An 18,446-nucleotide genomic window follows, 5' to 3' on the forward strand; every position below is an offset into this window, starting at 1 on the left:
ACTTTTATTGTTGACAATGTTGGCTATGTTTTTAAAAATACTAAGGTTTCTGACTGCAGCTTTTTCTTAATTGAGCATCCATAACACTAACTATGAAAGTAAACTCCTCACAGAGGAGTGGCATTTTTAAAAATACAGTAAAAGAGTAATTCTTTGAGCTAGTAATCTTTTTTGGGATTTTCTTTTGCAAGCAGGGCTGTTGAAATCCATTTGTAAGTTTGGAATTGTAAACAGTAAGTTTTTGGATTTTTTTTTTTGTGGAAAGATGTTTAAGAATGCCACTTAATATTTGTTACAAGATAAAAATTTGTGCAAAGTCAATGCCTTTTTATCCAGGATGAAATGTACTTTGAAAAGATGCATGTGTATCAGTCACCCTTGCAAGTTTTCTGTGCCTTGGACAGTGGCTGAACAGACAGCAGCATATTAGGTTCAGTGTCACTCATGGCTCCAGCACCAGCTCTATTCTTAGGATCATAGAATCGTACCGTTGGAAGGTACCACGAGGGTCATCTAATCCAACTCCATGCAATGCAGGAATCTTTTGCAATGTGGAGCTTGAATCCATGACCCTGAGGTTAAGCATGCTACAGTGGTGCCCTGCAAGACGAATGCCTCGCAAGACGGAAAACCCGCTAGACGAAAGAGTTTTCCGTTTTGGAGGTGCTTCGCAAAACGAATTTCCTATGGGCTTGCTTCGCAAGACGAAAATGTCTTGCGAGTTCCTGCGGGTCCCCCCCCCCTTTCTAAGCCGCTAAGCCGCTAAAAGCCGCTAATAGCGCTAAGCCGCTAAGCCGTCAATGGGCTTGCTTCGCAAGACGAAAAAAACGCTAGACGAAGAGAATCGCGGAACGGATTCTTTTCGTCTTGCGAGGCACCACTGTACTAGGCTCTACCACCTGAGCTATCTCAGGAACGCCATTGGTAGGAACAACTTTGCCTGTTGAGCTTGCTAAGATATAGGAGGAATAACTGGAGGAGGAATAACTGGAACATCCTGGTCACTGTTGTTGGTCATGGTGTAGATCTCGTTTGGGACCTGCATAGAACAGGGTGTAAAATTCATCCTGTAGCTGTGGGGGAGATTGTGAAGAACAAAGGGAGAGACATGGAGAATGAGCAATAGACCTCAGCCGGCGCTCATCGTTCCTGAATCTAGATACTCAGTGGCTGTACGTGGGTGGGAGCAGAGGGAGTGGTGCCACCTGTATGTTTAGACAGCACTTATGCCTCAGGCTCCCCTCTCTCATGTGGGAAGGAGAGGAATGCAGTGACTGTGTGTGTGTGTGTGTGTATCTATATATCTCTATATCTATATCCACCCCTTTGGGGTTGTCCTGGAATCCAGAACTTGCATGCAGTTGTTCCTCTAAAGCAAAATGCTGATGAGTATTTGGCCAGCAGTATTGATGGTTGGGGGCAGAATGCCTGGCTTTTGCCAACTGGAAGCTTAACTGCATGGGAATAAGTGCCTCTCCTCTACTTGAAAGACACTGCTTCCTGCTGTTGATAGTAGGGAGCAGCATTAGAGCAGTACATTTCAGACAAGATTTGATATTCATATACAGTGGTACCTCGGGTTACATATGCTTCAGGTTACATACGCTTCAGGTTACAGACTCCGCTAACCCAGAAATATCATCTCGGGTTAAGAATTTTGCTTCAGGATGAGAACAGAAATCGTGTAGTGGCGGTGCAACGGCAGCAGGAGGCCCCATTAGCTAAAGTGGTGCTTCAGGTTAAGAACAGTTTCAGGTTAAGAACAGACCTCCAGAATGAATTAAGTTCTTAACCCGAGGTACCACTGTATGGCAAAAGGGGTAGGTAGGAGACAAGGGAGAGGATACTGAAGTTATAGTTCTGCTTAGCCTGGTTGTGGAGTGGGGTGTTGGCTGTTTGTGTCGAGAGAGTCCTGAGGCAGGAGTACTTCTCAGGGTTCTAGGTAGAGAAGTGTTTATAATGTCCCAGAATAGTCTGAGGACAGTTTTGTGCAAAGTTCTCCTTTGCAGCTCTAAATAGTGTAACACAGGGACAGAGAGTTGTACTCCGTGTCATATGTCTTATTTGAATTATGGTCTTCCTGTTGGAGGTTTGGTGTGCTGTGATTTGGTGCTAACGTTATATCCCATGTTTGGTGGTCCTCAATATAGTGGGGATTTTTAATACCCCCCTCATTGGAAATCAAATGGAGGGAAATTTCTTGCATCATATCTAGCTGTGCTGTCAGAAGTGGGATAGCTCTGATCTGGAGGGTTACAGGGTATGGTTTAAGTGTGTACATCCCTTGCTTTATTTTATGATGCAAGTTTGTGATCTCACAGTTTTAGTTACCATATACAGTAGTACCTTGGTTTACAAACTTAATCTTTTCCGGAAGTCTGTTCTTAAACCAAAGCGTTCTTAAACCAAGGTTTGCTTTCCCATAGCAGCAGGGGACTCAGTTTACAAATGGAACACACCCAACAGCAAGCAGAACATGTTCTGCTTCCAAGGCAAAGTTCACAAACCAAAACACCTACTTCCAGGTTTGCAGCATTCTTAATCTAAGTTGTTCATAAACTAAGCTGTTCTTCAACCAAGGTACCACTGTATGTCTACTTTTTGCTACTAGTGAAAAATAATTGATATTTACAAATAGTAATATAATAGAGTATTTGAGAGCATAGTATAGTCTACATTCTGTCTACCTAGGCAAGGTGGTCAAATCAAGTGGCAAATATGTTAACAGTGGGTAATAAGTAGGGTTGGAACGTATAAAATCCAGGTTAAAATATTTATTCAGGTATTAAACTTACAGTGTGGCCTCAGACATGTCTGTGTTCCTCTGCCTTGATTTTTGTGAGGGTAGAAAGCCACTCTTAAGTTCCATGGAGGGATGGATGATGGATGGGATAAAAAGTAATGAATAATGTCTCAGGAGTGTTGCTGCCGTGTGGGTCAGACAGATGTCATATTAAACAAAATGTGTGCTGGTCTGACAAATTTGCTTTGCATATTTTAGAGAAGTTCTTTATGCCTTGTCTTTCGTTTTAAAACTTGGTACTGCAGCATATAATAGCCTAAGGCCATAACTTGCTGGTGTAACAATTTTCTTTATTCAGTGGGTACAACTGTGGAGGGTTTGTGTACACAGCACACTTTTGCCTAATTCCCACTCCCTTGTCCCAATTTCCCTCTACCTTTACACCACATTGCAAGCTGTTTATAAACTCTACTTAACTTCACAAGTAGTATGTCATAAGATGCTGGGTACTTCTGCTTCGGGGAGGAGCCAAAAGACAAAAGCCCTGCTGTGTGAGCAGAGCTAGCCAGGCAGTTCTGTCAGTCAAAGCCTTAGTTTTATTGAGATTTCTTTGAAGAATATAAAAGAAATATTGTGCAAATAATAAATGCAAGTATCTTCTTGCATCTTTTATCTTGGAATATATATTCTATCCCATCAGATGCTTATCTTGGCATCATTTAGCTTAATGACTGTCCAGAAAAGATTTCCACCATAAGCATTTATGAAAGTTCTTTAAGTTTTGTATATTGATTACATATTGTAAAAACATTAAAAAGCAACCAGGGGCATGGACATTGTTTTCCCCTTATACCTACACTTTCCACTTTACTTTTAAATAAGTAACATCAAGGCATAGCATTACAGAGTTTTTATACTTCAATTGGTAGATAAAACAGCATGAGAAGTTGTATTCCAGTTTTGTCTTGATATGAACTATGCATTTCTTAGTATGGGCAGTTAAATGCTCTGATCAGCTGTTTCCTGTTCAGGGTTTTAGAATATGGTTTGCGCTATTCATTGTTGTTTGAGTCACTTGATTAAAAGATAAGAACAAGGATATGGAGGAACAAAGATAAAGAGCTCTTGTCCTTTGACCAAGCAGGATTTTGGGCATACTTTGCATTCAAGGACCTAACACTTCAGGTTTTGGTACCATGAGATGGGGGTAAGCGGTACAGTATATACTTGCTTACATAGTGTTGGAGAATATCTGCTGTAGTACATCTCCTGACTGAGACGCCTGGATGCAGAGTCTACTGAGCTGGGTAGACCTGGCCTCTGAAAAACGGGGGCTGCATACATACCATACATTTAAAGCCGCCTGCCCCTCCAAAAGAAATCCTGGTAGCTGTAATATACCACTAACAGTTCACAGAACTACAGTCCTGGGATTCTTGGGAAGGTGGGAAATGTGCTTTCAATGTGCTTTCAATTTTCTTCCTGATTATAATCTAAAAGTATGATCCACCTCTTCATGAGCACAGCTGCAGGCGCACAAATAGGTCAGCATGGGACTCAGTGGAGCCCCGTTCCCTGCTTCTTCCCCTCCCCCACATTGCAATCTGCCAAGCCATTACTGGGAATGGGAGGCTTCTGTGCGCCTCCCACAGCTTGCCTGGTACAAATTACTCATGTTTAGTGTACTTCATGTGGCAAATCTGTCCGCACCCACAAGGTGATGGGAGTGCGAACAGCGCACTGTGTTAAGATTTGTGGCAGTCCCTCTGTGCATGGGCAGCTGTACCTTCTTGGGAGTAGATCGTGCTATGTGTTTTTATATTTTACTACTTGTTTAACAGTGAGGTATTTCAACGTCTTAAATATTTACAGATAATATTATATAGGATATTATATACAATGCTTCTACATAAAATTAGTTTGCAGAGGTTTCTAAAGCAGGATGGATTATTATTATTATTATTATTATTATTAGTATTACAGAAAGAACAAAATCTTAGTGCAATGTAGAAATGGTATAAAAAGTACAGGGACCCCTTTAGGTCCAGTCGCAAACGACTCTGGGGTTGCGACGCTCATTTCTCTTTACTGGCCAAGGGAGCTGGCGTACAGCTTCATGGTCATGTGGCCAGCATAACTAAGCCGCTTCTGGAGAACCAGAGCAGTGCATGGAAATGCCGTTTACCTTCCCGCCAGAGCGGTACCTATTTATCTACTTGCACTGGTGTGCTTTTGAACTGCTAGGTTGGTAGGAGCAGGGACCGAGCAACCCATGCCCCTAATGGTATGTCTTTTGCTAAATGACAAAAAAAAATCTTAAAGATAGAATTGTAAGTAATATACGGGCATAACAGTCCAAAGGAAGCCAGTGTAATTTACACTGGGATAAATTATGCTGGTGTAACTTACTCCTATTTCAGAAACCATTTAGGAGTGAAGCTTCTGCTGGCTGAGCCAGCCCAAGCCTGACAGAGGGGAACAAAGCCTTTAAAGTAGAATATGACTTACTCTACCCTTTTTGCCATTGTAACTTCCACTGGGTTGCTAGGTCACATGTGTTTGGAAGTGTTTGGAATAGGAGTAAGTCTCCCCTTGTGCCACCAGACCCCTTTTAGGGGGCTTATGCCAGCGTATTTTTTGACTTGGACAGGATGAGGGACTTCAGGCGCTGTAACCCAGACTGAGCCCAGCCAGAGATTTCCTTGTTTCAGACTCCTCTCATTTTGTCAGACCATGATTTTGATTGCCTCCCTAACATTGTGTACTTCCTACATGCTTGACATAAAATTGGAGATCAAATATTTTAGGTTGCAATCCTAACCACACTTATCTAGCCTCATTGAATTTAGTCTGGCTTACTTTTAAGTTGGATTGCCCTGTTAACCCTTTTTTAGTTTTATAACTTTTTGCAAAAGAGAAAGAGTAGGATTAAGTGATACTGGTGCTCTTCACCGAGGTATCAGAATACAAAACTTGAAAATGTTAGTCATTATATCTGGTTGCATTTTGATAGCAGGAAAATGTGTTTATTCTTTGACGTATTATTATTTCTCTTTACTTAGCTCCTAGAGAAACACAAGAATACAGAAAGCATGGTAGAGCTGCTTGAACTATATCAAATGGAAGATGAAGCATATAGCATTCTTGCTGAAGCAACTACAGAACTTTATCAGTACTTACTGCAGCCATTCCGAGATATGAGGGAGCTTGCAATGCTCAGAAGACAGCAGATAAAGGTACACATTAACATAAATCTTATAATTTAAATTTATTTATTTTGAAAAATAACAAAGATAAAATGAATATAAATCTTAAAAGGTGTTACATGTGTTTATGCATAATCTGTTTTTGTCTTTTAGAAATTTTGGTCATTTTCAAATCACCTTGTGATGGTTCTGTTTGAAATTCTTGAAAGTTTGAGTTCTGTATTTACTTGTATGTTCTGCCTGTCTTATCTATCTGATCTATAATTAGGGCATGGATTTGGAGAGTTTGGAATTTTTATTTGGAATTCCATATTTTTATTGCTTTTATTGATTGATCTAAATTCTGTGCTGCTTTCCTGTTAAAATATCCAGAGTGACTTAGAATAAAAATGGGCTCAGTTAAAACAATAAAAACAGTACAGGTAGCAGCAGCCATATGCAGCAGAATAGAGATCTAGTAAAAGTCAGGTGAACATCTGAAAATGGCAGAACCACAGGCCAGTGACTAGAAGTCTTGAAGAATAAAAAGCCACTGACCTGCTGTGTAAAAAAATAGTTGTGTTTGGGTGCCAAATCAGAATGGGTCCAGATAGTTAATGGTGCTTATAAAAGCTAAAATTGATCCTCTACCACAGAGCTTTCCAAACTTTTCATGTTATGTTGGTGACACACTTTTTAGACATGCATCATTTCATGACACATTAATTCAGTTTTACTAGCAAATCAGAGGTTAAACTAACCCCTTTCCAGTCCCCGGAGTAGTGCGGGAAGCGTTCGCGTGACACACCTACACACTGCAGCCGACACACTAATGTGTTGCAACACAGTTTGGAAAGCTCTGCTCTACCACCTGTGGAATCCCCAAATATCCCCCAAAGGGAAAACTTGTGACTGGCTGATAGTTGTTGATATTTATAGTTGTTACAATAGTCTGCATCGAAGGAGGGCTTCTGATGTTGTTAGAGTTGATCTAATGACTGCCTCCCTCAAGGTGGCAGGGACCACTCTTCTTATAATGAAGCATTAACCATCTGAGGTGTTACTGAAGTGCTTTGTCCTAATGTCATTCTGAGCGCCTTGACACAAGACGCTTCATGCTGTAGGTGACTGTTTAGAGCAAAGACTTATGCAAGGCAGGGCAAGGGGCTGAGCAGTGAAGTATCTCTCCCCCCCCCCCACCTTTCTCTTTTGAGTTAGGTTTACCCTCATTGCCTCAGATATGAGAACTCTTGATATATGCAAATGTTTCACTCTGCACCTGACCGCTTTTGCATACAGCCACTACAGGCAAACGCCTCTAAGGACATAAGAACAGGATCAGGCCATTGGCCCATCTCATACAACATCCTGTTTTCACAGTGGTCAACTAGATGCCTATGGAAAGCCCACAAGCAGGATCTGAGTGTCGATTCCACTTCAGCAGAGCCTGTTCTTTGTTCTTCAATATGCTTGCCTATTTTATCTTTCAAAAAGTTTCCAAGGGACATATGGAACACACCTCTAGCTCTACCTTTCAACTATGGGTTTTGAGTCTTTAGCACAGGGATAGCCAATACAGTGCTATCCAAATGTTGGACTACAACTCCCATCATTCCTAATTGCTGGTCACGCTGACTGTGGCTAATGGGGGTAATAGTCAAACAACATCTGGAGGGTACTGTGCTTTAGTAGCTAATCACCTACATCAGAGGTTTTCAACCTTTTTGAGTCTACAGCTCCCTTGACCAACTACATTCTTTCTGCGGCACCCCTGTGGGACTCAGGAACCCACTTATTTCACCCCTTGCTTGCAGAGCTGGCAGCCTCTCACTCTTTTTTGAACACCCTCCCATTTGGAGTGTTCCCTCAGCCTCCTCTCCTCTCCCCTTTCCTTGGGTGTCCTCTGAGCCGCTGCAGCTGCCACCCTGGTCTTTGAGCCTCCCCCCCCCCGCCCCAAAGAGAGGTTCCTCCTCACATTGCCCCACAGGGGCCTGGGAAGCACCCCCTGGCCAGCCCCAGAGGCAACATTTGCCTAGGGAGCTTGTAGCCAGGGCTGCTGCAATAAACAGCCGTGCAAGCCTTTGGGAGGCAGAGAGGCAGGAGGGCATTAGAAGAGGGAGAGGAGGAAAGAGGGTCAGAGGCTGGTGCTGCCCATGGCACCCCTGACTATCATTCAGGGCACCCCAGGTTGCCATGGCACACTGGTTTAAAACCACTGGCCTACATGTTTCAAAATATTTTCCTACAGTTGCCTCTTTCTTTGAACAAAGGCTGGAATCATGTAGGAGACACCAGAGTCCATTTTAGAAGTTGGATTTAAATTTTAATAGTCATGCAAGCACATTTCATATAGAAAATCCTGAAGCAATACTAAGATCCTTTAAAAGACAGTTCCGTGGATGTACTTTGTGAACCAGCCAATCAGATTTTCCGTAGTGCGAATTCATCTACCAGTGTAATAAAATCTTTGTTAAAGCAAAGATAAGTTCATGTTTCATTTTGCTCTTGTCCTTTGTACAAGGAATAGTTAAAAATTTAGGCACTCTAAGATTTTTATAGTGTTCTAAGGATAGGGAACACAGGGTATAATTGTGTTTAATGAGTAAGATTGCTTTCCTAATACGCCTTTTTATAAATCTCTTCAAACCAAATCAGTTAGATCATTTAAGGGGTAGAGATTGGGAGATATGCCAAAATATGCTTTTAATATATGAATGGCATGTTATCCATAGTAACATACTAATCATTTTCATTTGTGAGGGAAAACAGCCCAAGTTAAGCATGCTCTCCCCACAGAAAAGTGATATATTACAATTGCAGACCCCTGCAAAAGCTTTTCATTAGAAGTAGGGTGAGAGTTTTGTGCAACTGCTCATGTGATACTTGATTTGCAGAGTGCCTCTCAGTACAAATTATGTCTTGGAAATTTCTCCTTCCAGACAGTAGCATTCTGTGGGAGCTTTGATTGCTTGTGAATTCTCAGCAAGAAGCTGTATTCACCTTTCCAAACCTTTATCTCAAGGATGGCTCTCATCCTATTACCTGAGTCCTTCCATTGGTAGACAACAGATGTCCAAGTAAATGAGTGTTCTGTGACTGAGCTTGTCACTTCAAAAAGTCCCTTTCTCATACTTGGATCCAATGCAAATTTATGAAGATTTACCCATGCTGTAATGCTTACTCAGATTAGTAGCTAAGAGCAAATAATTTAGGAAACATTTGCTCATGAGATTTATGAGTTATTTCTTAGCAGTTCCGGAAAGCACATGATCATTCATCTGTCCTTCCCAGTTAAATTATTTCATCTATATTATAATTGTTAAACAGTTTAACTTTTTGAAGTTTTCTATCTAGCCTTTAAGCTTTGATGGTGGATATAATGGACTGATCTATTTTCAGATATCCATAGAGAATGATTACCTGGGACCTAGAAGAATTGAGAGTCTACAGAAAGAAGATGCAGACTGGCAGCGGAAGGCCCACATGGCTGTGCTTTCTATTCAAGACCTCACTGTTAAATATTTTGAAATAACAGCAAAAGCACAGAAAGGTATTGGAGTTTTACTACTTCATGTTTTGCAATAAAGGCCTTTTAAGAACTAGAAAGTCTTATTTACATGATCCAAGGTCTTATAGCTGCACCTTCTTCCTTTGTCTCAAATCACTGTCATTGCTTTTTTATGAATTGCTAGTAGAGATGGACAAATAAGACTTCATCTGGTTTGTGCCACTTTTCACATGTATTCATCTGTAGATTAAATCTGCTCTTCCATGTGGATTATAAAAATCAGTACAGGTTTAGCACATTCTTTTCATTAAGTACTTACAATATGAAGTCTAACATTACATCATCATCATCATCATCATCATTATTATTATTATTATTATTATCCCACATACTAGCTGAGTGGGATGGCCAGAAAAAATGCATTAAAATGGGTCCAGTGTTGCCCATGCTAGCAATGGAACATGATTTTGTTTAAGGAAAGAAGGCAAGAGAGTGAGAGAGATGGTATTGTACCCAGGGAGGCAGCCATATCTTTTCCTTGCATTGTAACGGAGAATATCCCAGAACATTGTATGGAAAAAGATGGCGGGCTGCCTCCATGGAGACAGTCATGCTGCTTTTGTACAAAGTCCATTGTACAATAAGGACAATGTGGATTGATGCAATGGTTCTTGGCTCTTGAAGCTTAATCTTTTTGGAAAAGTGAGAATCTTACAGTGTTTCCTTCCTTCCTCAAAGTCTTCAAAAACATTTACATGATGGTTCATAGCAGTAGGGAAAGGGGCTGTCATAGGCTTTAATTGAGTCATTTCCTTCCTCCTCACCTCTTCTTTCTCCCCCTCCCTCCTAGGATAGGATTTCTATGCCTTATAGTGCCTTATAGCCACTTCTCAGATTGGAAGGCCCTGATATTCACTTGTGCACCCTTCTGTCCTATTCCTTATTGTGTTCATAGCCTCCCAATTACTCAACTCTTTCTCAGTCTTGAGGTATTGAGATTTCACACTAAATTTGGAGAAATCCCTTAGATTTTTAAAAAAACATGCTTGGTTTGTGATTCGATTTGTAAACTAAGTACAGTGGTGCCCCGCAAGACGAATGCCTCGCAAGACAGAAAACTCGCTAGACGAAAGAGTTTTCCATTTTGGAGGTGCTTTGCAAAACGAATTTCCTATGGGCTTGCTTCGCAAGATGAAAATGTCTTGGGAGTTCCTGCGGGTTTTTTCCCCTCCCCCCCCTTTTTCTAAGCTGCTTATCCGCTAAGCCGATAAGCCACTAAAAGGTGCTAAAAGCTGCTAAACCGCTAATAGCGCTAATCCGCTAAGCCGTCAATGGGCTTGCTTCACAAGACGAAAAAACCGCTAGACGAAGAGACTCGCGGAACGGATTCTTTTCGTCTTGCGAGCACCACTGTACTTGTATGTTCAGACTGAAAATGATATCGATGTTGAAAGATCTTGACATTACTGCTGCTATACGCTGCTAACAAAGTGAAAAGGGATTTTGTAAACTTCTAACATATATGTTAGTCTGTTCCTGTTAATTAATGTTCCTGTGAATTAATTAATTAATTAATTAATTGTTCTTGTGAATTAATTAACTTGTAGAATGATGCAGTATAAGAAGCAGTGTAATAGCTCATTCACAAGTAAAACCTTTGTGAAATGTATCCTTGTTCTCAGGATCTGTCACTAAACAGCAAAACAGGTTATCTGAAAATACTTATTCAAAATTTGCTAGACACGTGAAACATTGTGCCGTTTCAGTCCTCCATCTTGATTCAAAATGGCATCCAAATGGTGACAAAGTTTGCTGCCCTCAGGAACCCTGTGCTGTGTTTGGTGATGTTATGTTGAGATGCGCCTGAACCTATACCAAAAAGGTTCAACCAAATTCATGTTTTGGCCACCATCTTGATTCAGAATGGCATCTGGCATCCAAACATTGACAAAGAGTGCCACCCTCACCTCGGAAACTCTTGTGCCAAGGTGTCCGAATGTATAGCGAACAAATGGACAGACATACAAATCATTTTCCAAAATATATAGTAGCTTTTGGATATACCATACCTTTACTTTAGGAGGCAGTAAATTAATTTATGTCCATACCTGCCCAACCTTAGTCCCTGTAAAAGTTCTCTGTCTAATCCTGTGTAGGATTATGCCCTTGGCTAAGCAATAAAGATTTTGTTTTATTTCTGTACACAAACATATGCTTAAGTCCAAGCTTTGTAATGAAATATGAAGCATTTCCATATATGACAAATCTGCTGTTTTCTAAAAAATCATTTTTTACAGCTGTATATGATCGAATGCGAGCAGACCAGAAAAAGTTTGGTAAGGCAGCTTGGGCAGCAGCAGTGGAACGAATGGAAAAGCTTCAGTATGCAGTGTCTAAGGAGACTTTGCAGCTTATGAGAGCAAAAGAAATCTGTTTGGAACAGAAGAAACATGCTTTAAAAGAAGAGGTAATTTTTTTAGAGAAATTAAATTTTTAAAAGACAAAAATAAATTGGTTTGTTACCTCAAACTGCTTTGAAAACAATATTAAATCCGCTACTACATTGACTTATTGGAGAGACTGGATTTTTTTTTTTTAACATAAATGTATTTATCTTTCAAGAATGCAGGAGCTAATTGTGATTTACTTTCTATGAAAATTTGAATGGCAAGATAGTATGAATATTTCCCCCCACTTGCATAGAAAAAAATCACTTCAAAATATGGAGTGCCCCATTTGTGATTAGAATATTGTGACACTCACCACATTTTCTTTCTTCCTTTTCTTCCCACTGTCTCCATGTTGTCAAAATGCAGCTTATAAGCTCTTGAGTCAGGAGCAATCTTTTTGATTATAAAACTCTGTGAAGTGGCCATACACATTGATGGCATCATTTAAAACTGTAGTCTCCATTTGCAGCCAGTATAGAAAAATATTGAGCATTTTCTGTTTTTCCCCAGAGCTCCATTTTAAAAGGAATAACATGAACTGATTTGTACAACTGACTCACTGCAAAATCTGACTTATGTCTCTCTCACTTAATTGATTCTGATTCTCTTGAACATTTTGAGGGACATTTATCAAAGAAAGTGCTTATTCATGTTGAAATTTATTACCAGACATGCATTACTGCAAAAACTAGCCCTGAAAGTAAATACTACTTCAGTAATTCATTGGAAGTTTGAAGCACACAAGTTGTTTCAACATGCTTGTCGTGAATTAGTGCATTAGTTATTTTAAATAAATGTGCATGCTATTATATGCATAGATTCTATGGGTGACAAGCTAGAGGCCTTCAGTATAACCATGGATTAAGGCTGCTGTTAATAAAACAAGTCAGATGATAGAAAAGTAAAAACTGCTGTTTCAGCTCTATTCCCAGTTCTTTTCCCTGCCTCTGCTTTCCTTTTTACTTTTCCATTCCTTGTTTCCTTTCCACCAATGGTTTTAACTGAGGACAGATTGATGAGGCAGCAAATCTAAGTGGGGAAAAGAGAAGATTTTCCTGATGTCTTGTTTGATCAGCAAAGTCAACAAACACCACCTTAGCTTCAGGATTTGATTGTGGTACCCTCCGTCAATTACCAAAGAGGCAGCGCTCTTCAGGTAGCAGAAACCTAATCTTCCTGTCCATGATTATTGCCATAGAATTTGCAAAAATACCCCTTTCTGGATCAAGGCTGATTCATTAGACCATGGGTGCCAACTCCCTGGGTGCCCGGGCACCCACAAAATTCCCCATGAAGGGACCAGGCACCCACAAATTTTGGTGCACCTATGGTCACGGGGCCAAATTAGCACTTCTGCATTAGGCTGTCCTTCCTTCCTAAGGCCAAAGGACAGATTTATTTGCCTTTCATTTTCACCCTCTCAGGAGGCTAGATTGTTAAGCCACCATGGGCAGCACACACTTTTTCTGCAGATTAAGGATGGTCTTTCCCACCTGTCTAAACAAGTAGTTAAACCACATTGTAAAAGAAAGGTGGTAACCCAAATGTCAACAGTTTCCATTTTCCCGTGCCTCTTGGCTATGGCTTACTGTCCAGGAAGGACTTTGATCGGGGTTGTCACCAGTTCTTTTTTGGACCGGTGGGTACATTTTGAATTTTAAGAGAGTGCTGGGGGCATCAGTCACAAAATTGTTGCCCGGGGGAGTGGTATAACACAACAAGGTTGTCATGGGGGGCATGCTGTAACAGAAAATTAAGAGAGAGTACTGTCATGGTGAAGCTTTGCCCCTAACTGTATTTCTATCCTAGAAAATGCTTAACCTATTGAATTTATGCCCACCATACAGCTGCCAAAGGTACAAGAACCCTGTTCCTGCCCCGCAGTGCCAAACCTAAACCAAAGCCTAGGCTGCCATCCTATACCCACTTAACTGCAAAGAGACTTTTATCTAATTAGACTGTACTGTGGATCCTTAAAGAGTGCCTGGCCTTTAGCTCTTACACAGCAGGAGACATGCTTATGCTACTTTGCAAAGTTTTAACATCTGCCTTCTGGGAGAGGGGGATTCTTTAACATACACCCATCCTTATTGTGTAATAGTATTTGCTGAAAATAAATTCTAGGGACTTTCAATTCAAAGCCCAACCCTTCAGTGTTGCTTCACTGCCCAGAGTCTTCACAAAGATAATGATGGTAAAGGTGTTGCATCAAGTCTGCAAGGTATTCACATTTATTCCTATCTAGACAACCTGTTGGTCAGGTCCCCTTTGTTGCTTCAAGCGAGGGAGGAACTTGTTACAACACAGTTTGGGGATGGAATTGGATAGTAAACCTCGAGCAACAGCATTGCTATGTGTGTGTGTCAAAGTGATCAGGCCTGAAAAACAGATAGCTCAGGATATTTCTTTGCACAGGGAATGCAAAGATAGTATCCTGTGGTCTTCCTTTGCAAGGGAATACAAGGACAAACAACCAGACCAGAAATGAAGGCCCAAAGCTTTATTATTTAAAAATACTTACCCAGTGAGGTGTTCTCTCCCTTGTGAAGATTGACTCTGGAAGAAAAGGTAAATAGAAGCTGGAGTGAAGATACTACCCTTCCCAGCACACTAACCCTAAATTCACTCACAGAGGATGGAGTACACCCACACCCCAAGGACCCGAGCTAGAGATCCTGTAAGAAAAAAATAGGAAAAACATGAGACCTGCGGATACCTGCTGCCTCTTTGGATTTCTGCAGTTTTAAATCTTCTCTGAATTATAATCCTTTATTCAAATTGTAATTCATTGGCTTCTTCCAACTGGCCTTCTCAGTTCTACCTGATCTTCTCCACCATTGGTTTCTCTGCTCCATATTTCCTTCTCTGAGTTGATATTAAGAGAGAACTGTTTTTATAGTCATGTGTTGTGGCATACAAAAGTTCTTTCCCATAGAATCTATAATTTCAATTGGCTTGTGAAAACATCATTCTTCTCTGCCAAGATCCAGGTTTGAATTGTTTAAATATTGTTCTCTTCGCTTGCATAGGAACATCTTCCATTTGTTTATAGCAAAGTCCACATTGCCAGCTCGCTCATCTGCTAGGCTACATCTGTTTCTTTGCTTCTTAGCCCTCTTTAAGGGAAATCATTCTCATAAAAACACATATGTAACTCCTGGTTTCCATGAAGTCACTAAGGTTTGTATTATTTCTTATCAAAGTTGTTACATTCTGTTCTGCAAAGTTCACAAACAAATTTTCAGTCCAACTGGGTTGAAAATGCAACTTTAACTTTCAAAATGATATAATAAGAATAAAGAGATAAGATGCATGTTCTTAAAAGCAATATAAGTAATGCTTGAACATAAATTTATCTAACTAAGTCAGTTCTTGGTATGAGCTTTCGTGTGCATGCACACTTCTTCAGATACCAGGTATCTGAAGAAGTGTGCATGCACACGAAAGCTCATACCAAGAACTGACTTAGTTGGTCTTTAAGGTGCTACTGGAAGGTATCTGAAGAAGTGTGCATGCACAGGAAAGCTCATACCAAGAACTGACTTAGTTGGTCTTTAAGGTGCTACTGGAAGGAATTTGTTTTGTTTTGACTATGGCAGACCAACACGGCTACCTATCTGTAACATAAATTTATCTAACAAACATGTACTTACAAGGTTGCCAGATACACAAGTTGGGCTCTAGTGCTTCTGCTTACTGCAGTTGCCAACTGACTAATACAATGTTTAAAGATACAAGATGCATTTTAATTATGACAGTCTAGCCAACAAAATGTGCTTGGTCTCCTGATTTCCAGCATCAAAGTTGTGCTGTGGGCCAAGTTCCACTCTCGTCACATCCACTGGCTGCCCTGATTGTTTTAGATTCAATATTGCCCCTAGGGGCTCTGGAAAAGACCATCTAGTTTCCCCTCCAGTCATTTGGCAGCCTCTTTTGCCTTCACTCCATGTTAGCCTATGGACAATACATCAGATCAGCTGAGGAAGGTGTAGGGGAGAATGAACTAGGCCTCCACAGGGAGTCCAAGCTCCTGTCCCACAAGACTGAGCACATTATGGGAACTCAGAACAAACAGGAGGATTTTTTGAGGTCCTGTCCAATAGTTTTTGGTGGGTAGGATGTTTTGTTTTGTTTTTGCATTTTTCATTTGGATTCAGTATTTTCGCCAACTGAGCCTCCCTTCCTTCCTAAAGTGAACTCCTCATTTCACTGTTTGCAGGGAAAATTGCTCTCTTCCTTTTGCCTAAACTCTCTCATTAGAGTGGCCAGGGCATTAACCAGATGTTTGAAGGGCTCTCACAATATATCTCTAAATAACTTAGCTAATTCAGTAATCTGACTTTCTGTTCATCTTTCATTCCATATCTTTGGGTAAAAAGATGTCCTTCTCTACATGGTCTAGATGAATCTAGGTGGTTCAGTGCCTGAATCACTACAGCATATGAGGCTTAGTATCTCCCTTCACCCCTTAATGTTACTGCTCTTTTTACTAGGGCTGCAGCTACCTCTGCTGCCTGTTCAGATAATGCCTCTTCATTGGAAATGTGCAAGGTCTATATGGGCTACTCCAACCACTTTTACCAAGCATAAAACTGACAGTGGTTTAGCTGAGGCAATGTTTGGGGGAAAGGTACTTTAAAAGGTTATTCCTGCTTCCTGGTTTTCATGGGTAGATAAGTGTTTCCCGTCCTCAAGGGCTGAGCTTTGGCACGTCCCATGGTGGCACTGGAGAACTCCTAGACATTATCCAGAGAATGGATCATTGGATATTTGCTATGAATGCTCCTTCTAAAATAACTTTGGGAAGACTCCAGGCCCACCTTGGATCTGCCTCTGTTGGCAGCCTTTACCTGCCTCTTTATTTCTGGTCCTGGATATTTTCTCTGGTTCTTGAACATCAGGTTTGTGTCATGCCCTATTTAGGGAACTGATGCTTCTCTGACATCTCTTCCTTCTCTGTGTTACACTTTGCAATCTTGCCATAGTGTCCTATATGCTGTCATTTTAAAAAAAATGTTTTCAGTGTGCTTTTCTTTTGCTAGATAATTCTGCTTTAACTATTTGTGCTTAAAATTTGGGTCCCTTCTTTGAAAATGGCATACTGAAATAACGTTGACTATTGTTGTAGTTCTATCACTCATAAAAGTTGTTAATAACATAATTAGGGATATTTTTGTCCCTTGATTGCATTATTTAGCAGTCCCTGCTGGATTTTGGGTCCTAATTTGACAATGCGGATGAAGACTTGATGCAAGGAAAGAAAACAAGACTGAGTTTCTATTTTACTTGATACCAAATACATTTAAACTATTTTTTTAAACCCATGAACACAGTTAGTTTCTTCCTTTAAGCACTTGTATATAAATACATGAGAATATGGGTAGTTATAGTGTGAAAGGAACAGTGAAGAGTTTTCTTGGAGGCATACCAGATCCTGTTTTGCAGTTCAGCTGCCAGGCCTTGTCTTTGTGATGACAGCTAGAAATGCCAAATCATCAAGTAGTCTTTGTAGTTCTCTAAATGTGTAAAACAGCATAGGTACCTAGAATAGAATATTAGGACATTGCATTAAGGGCTAAACTGCATGTTCACAGGCAAACATTTTCCACTTACTGTAAAAATAGGGCTTTTTTTGGTAACCCAAAAAATTCTTCAATAGATTTCTCCAAAGCTTACCTTTTCAGAGAGCTTCACAGCAGGTTTGGCTCCTCCTCCTCCTCCTCCTCCTCCTCCTCCTCCTCCTCCTCTTCTTCTTCTTTAAAAACATAGCTTCCTTGTTTGCTCTAGTCAGGTTTGGTTGTGCGACAATATTAGCAAGGGGAAATGAAAATAATTATGGGGCAGTGTCACTGGTTTACTTGGGAGATTTTCTTTTTGCCATAATTGGTACCAGAGCAGCAGCCTTTGGGGGCTGTGAAGAGCCCGTTCTGTGATGTCATTGCTGCCTGAAATTCAAGTGCCAAGGGAACATCATGTGCATCGGGGCACCTGAATGTGTGCCAGGGAGACTTCCCTCTATACAAATACTGTTGTTCCCATTTCTGCAGTCTGAAAAATTGCCAAAAATGAGGGTGTATTTCATGGGGCAGAAGAGAAAAAGTGTCCTGTTTTTCTTCAGCCCTTGTTTTATTCCAATAAGCTTTTCGGTGTGAAAATTAATTTCTGTGTGGCTGTCTTTAGTTTTATAAAACAATAGTTACACTTAGCATTTTTACAGCTCACACCAAGGGTTCAGTGTGATTATGTACATTTCGGTCATTCCAAAAGGCTTGCAATATAGGCCAATATTATTATCCTCATATTGGAGATATAAGTCCCTTTGAATAAAGTGGGGAGAGTTAGATGATGCATATGAAGCTACGGTTTATGTAGCATTAGTATACTTTTTCATTTAAAATGCCTTTAAATAGTTTTGTTTTTATTTTATTGATGGATTGATTTGAATTTATATTCCGCCCTATAACCAGAGGTCTCAGGGCGGTTCACAGAATAAAATCAAATTATAAAACCACAAAGACGTAATTAAAATAAAAACAAACAAACCAATAACCTCCCTACAC

At 40.4% G+C, this 18,446-nt stretch overlaps 1 protein-coding gene and 1 long non-coding RNA gene across 5 annotated transcripts in view; one reads left to right on the forward strand and one right to left on the reverse strand.

Annotated features, from left to right (window-relative positions):
• Positions 1-18,446, forward strand: part of JMY (junction mediating and regulatory protein, p53 cofactor) — a 43,849-nt gene that overhangs the window by 7,785 nt on the left and 17,618 nt on the right. For all 4 annotated transcript variants that reach the window (XR_014161391.1, XM_081881187.1, XM_081881188.1 and 1 more), the window contains exons 2-4: positions 5,806-5,979; positions 9,328-9,478; positions 11,734-11,903. Coding sequence is in view for 3 of the 4 variants with exons in the window: in XM_081881187.1 (XP_081737313.1) it covers positions 5,806-5,979; positions 9,328-9,478; positions 11,734-11,903 (495 nt within the window). In the remaining variant the exon portion in view is untranslated. The remainder of the gene's footprint in view (positions 1-5,805; positions 5,980-9,327; positions 9,479-11,733; positions 11,904-18,446) is intronic.
• On the reverse strand, positions 14,756-17,615 carry LOC309352664. The gene is made up of 3 exons (XR_014161405.1): positions 17,563-17,615; positions 17,315-17,428; positions 14,756-15,104 (listed from the first exon to the last, which is right to left on the reverse strand). It is a non-coding gene; the product is annotated as an uncharacterized lncRNA (long non-coding RNA).

This window comes from Podarcis erhardii (genome assembly GCF_964252035.2).
Source record: "Podarcis erhardii genome assembly, chromosome: 11".
Classification (NCBI taxonomy): domain Eukaryota; kingdom Metazoa; phylum Chordata; class Lepidosauria; order Squamata; family Lacertidae; genus Podarcis; species Podarcis erhardii.